Genomic DNA, 3,092 nt, shown 5'->3' on the forward strand with positions numbered 1-3,092 from the left:
ATGTTGACGGCTCAGCGGCGATGAACGAGAACACATTGTGAGGGGAAAGGAGCACATAAACATAAACATTTCGGAGAGGGCGTCGAAGGTAATGCGGTCAAAACGAATAAATCACAAATCAACATATTTCAATTTCCTAGTAGCCATAAATGTCGGAGATTCAATAAAAAATTTAAAAGGGAGAAAAAACAAATCTTAGTAGATTTGATATATGTTCAAGGCCCACACCATCATGACATTTACAAAGGAAACCCATCCATCGAGAAAATTCCAAGGCTAAGACCAAGTCAAAACTGGGCACTCAATCAAAATCAAAGTCCTCGGCTGAATGGGAGGCCTCCAATCCTACCTTAATGATATAGAAAATATAACCTCACACATGTGACAACTATTAAAATAATGTCAGAAAGAACGGGTGCGACAACACACGCCATCATGGGCTAGTAATATGATGCCCAAGGTCGGTTTATAATTTTGGCCATGGTCGAGGCGTCACAACCTTACAAAAGTCCTTTTGAATACAAATCTAAAAACACTTTTTGACACATGGGTAAATATTATTTTACTCATCTACCATTTTAATTAAAAAATGCATGGTTAAATTTCTATCTACATTTATTTAAAAAACACATTGCATATTATGCTCTTCCTTGAGTTAGACGAAACCACAAATCCTTTGTGATGGGAAACTTTTGCTACAAAGACAATCTCCACATGCGACCATTGTGCCTACCTTGATCTAGCCCACACATGTGATTTCTTCCCATCTTTATATGTTTTTCTCACTGAAGGACCTCTTAGAGATGCCAGGGGGTCGTGTATGCTTTTATAATATTGAAAATAATAAAACAAAAAATCCTCCAGATGCATGTGGATAAAAATAGGAGGATGAAAGAAAAGGCATTGCTATTTCAAGGATGGTGTAATAAAAGGTATTCCTATTTATAGGTTTTGAGGAGAGCGGAGAGTTACTTGCGATTCTTTCTCCATCACCATCCTCGCCATCTCTTCTGCTGCGAAAAGTACAACAAACAATCCAGTCAATCAAATGGGTTCTCGATGGATCCGACCCGAGGTATGTAATGATAATTTAGGTTATCCATTTGCGGATGCAAATCAAGCACATTACTTGTTTTTATCTGAAGTTTATACCTATTTCTATTGGTTTTCCAGAGTCATTACTCTTCTTCTTATACTTCATTTGGTGCCTTACAAGCAATCAAGTAATTATCCGATCTATAGTGTCTAAAGAAATATACATGTTTTGTTGATTGCTGCCTACATATGATCTGTTTCATTTGTGTATGCAAAAACTTATCAAAGATCAATCAACACATGGGAGGATTATTTGATAATTCCCAACCATGATTTGCTATTGCATAGGTCATTTGTGTCACATGTCTTATATTTCATATGCATCAAAGAACCTCGACAATATTTTGATTTAGCCATAAACGTAAACACACATGACCAAAATGTATGGTAAACGAAATCTCAGAGATTTTGTTTGTGTTCATGTTGGTATAGGAAAACCATACATAGTCATACAACAAAGTCATGTTGAGTCACACGACATGCCTCCTTCTACCCATAACATCATAATATGCAATTCATCATGTCAATGCCTGGTTAGTGATTCAAACATCCAGGTGTACCCACTGTTCGCGACGACCGGCGTGGCTGTCGGTATTTGTGTGATGCAACTTGTGCGCAATATCACCACCAACCCTGAAGTCAGGTACTACAAAAACAAAACAAAACTTCCATCCATATTCAGGACTCTACATTTCGACACACCGCACTTGATCAATTTTTCTACCATCGCTCAAGATTTGATTTAAAGTTGTTTTTGTGTGAAACAACCGAGGGATGTACATGCAGGGTGACAAAGCAGAACAGGGCAGCTGGGTTGCTAGAGAATCATGATGAAGGAAAGAGGTATTCCCAACACGGGGTGCGCAGGTTCTGGCTCTCCAAGCGTCATGACTACATGCATGAACTGGACAATGTGCCCACCGATCGGAAGTAGATCCAATTACGGGTCGTCCATGAGAAGAGGCCACCGTGTTTTCTCCATCCATCACACATATATGCATACTACAAGAACAAACGTGCTCCGCCACGCTTGCTATTATTGTTACCTCCCTTTGTTTACTATATCCGTGTAGTCATGCATGTATGTTTTTGTGGCTGAAAAGACTATTTTGCTGTTTTATTTGATATGATATGGTCACACATTTTAACATCTCTGTAGTTTATTTTTCTTGCCAAAAAACAACCAACTCATGATTAATCAAAAGCCTCATATAGAAAAATGTCTAACCAAATTTTTTGTAGGGGCAAACCGAGGCTAAAACCAAGTTTATTAAAAAAAGAGAGAACATAGCCAAGTGGCTATTAGTGTACCACCAACCTTATTTTCTTTAGAATCACTCAACTATATAGACTACGATCCCCTAGCCCTACTCGATTTGGTACCCTCCACTCGCATCAGCAAAATCAACCTTCTGCCTAGAACAAAAAGAGGTTGATCGGAGAAATTTTTGACTAAAGTGTCACATCATTGTTGTCAAAGTTCTCGTCACCAATTCATTTTGTGGATCCAAAATCGCAAATAGTAAATCCACTATCCACGTGTATTCCTTTTCTCCGTCACCAATTCATTTGTTTACAAAGGGTATGTACTAGCGAAAGTTTATATGCAGAGTTCACATTTTTTTTCTGCTAACAAGAAAATAAAGAGTTTACATCTTTATCCACTCCTCCGATACAATGCCAATTTTTTAAACTTTGTTGAGGGTTTGAAACATCATTTGCAAATAAAGAGAATCATGGAGTGGTAAAGTTGCGGCGAACACTTTGGTTTCTTCGGCAGCTATTATTTTCGCCATCACTTCGCCTTGTCACCTGCCGTTCACGTTCGTTCCCCAATCCCCACTACCGGGTCCGATCCAATTCCATGACGCGGCTTTCACGGACCTCCCACCACCCACACCCAAACCCGCCACCGCCCACCCCTCTCCCCTCCCCCGGCCACTCTTCTCCCCTCCCCTCCCTCCACTAAACCCTAGACCACGCGCGCGCCCCAACCA

General features: G+C 39.9%; 1 protein-coding gene across 1 annotated transcript; it reads left to right on the forward strand.

Annotated features, from left to right (window-relative positions):
• Positions 1 to 964: 964 nt before the first annotated feature.
• LOC123105478 (uncharacterized) lies at positions 965 to 2,220 on the forward strand. The gene is made up of 3 exons (XM_044527552.1): positions 965 to 1,075; positions 1,650 to 1,738; positions 1,882 to 2,220. The coding sequence occupies exons 1-3, from the start codon at positions 1,049 to 1,051 to the stop codon at positions 2,027 to 2,029; spliced, it is 264 nt and encodes an 87-aa protein (XP_044383487.1). The 5' UTR covers positions 965 to 1,048; the 3' UTR covers positions 2,030 to 2,220.
• Positions 2,221 to 3,092: the final 872 nt, after the last annotated feature.

The sequence above is a fragment of the Triticum aestivum genome, chromosome 5A (genome assembly GCF_018294505.1).
Source record: "Triticum aestivum cultivar Chinese Spring chromosome 5A, IWGSC CS RefSeq v2.1, whole genome shotgun sequence".
Lineage (NCBI taxonomy): Eukaryota > Viridiplantae > Streptophyta > Magnoliopsida > Poales > Poaceae > Triticum > Triticum aestivum.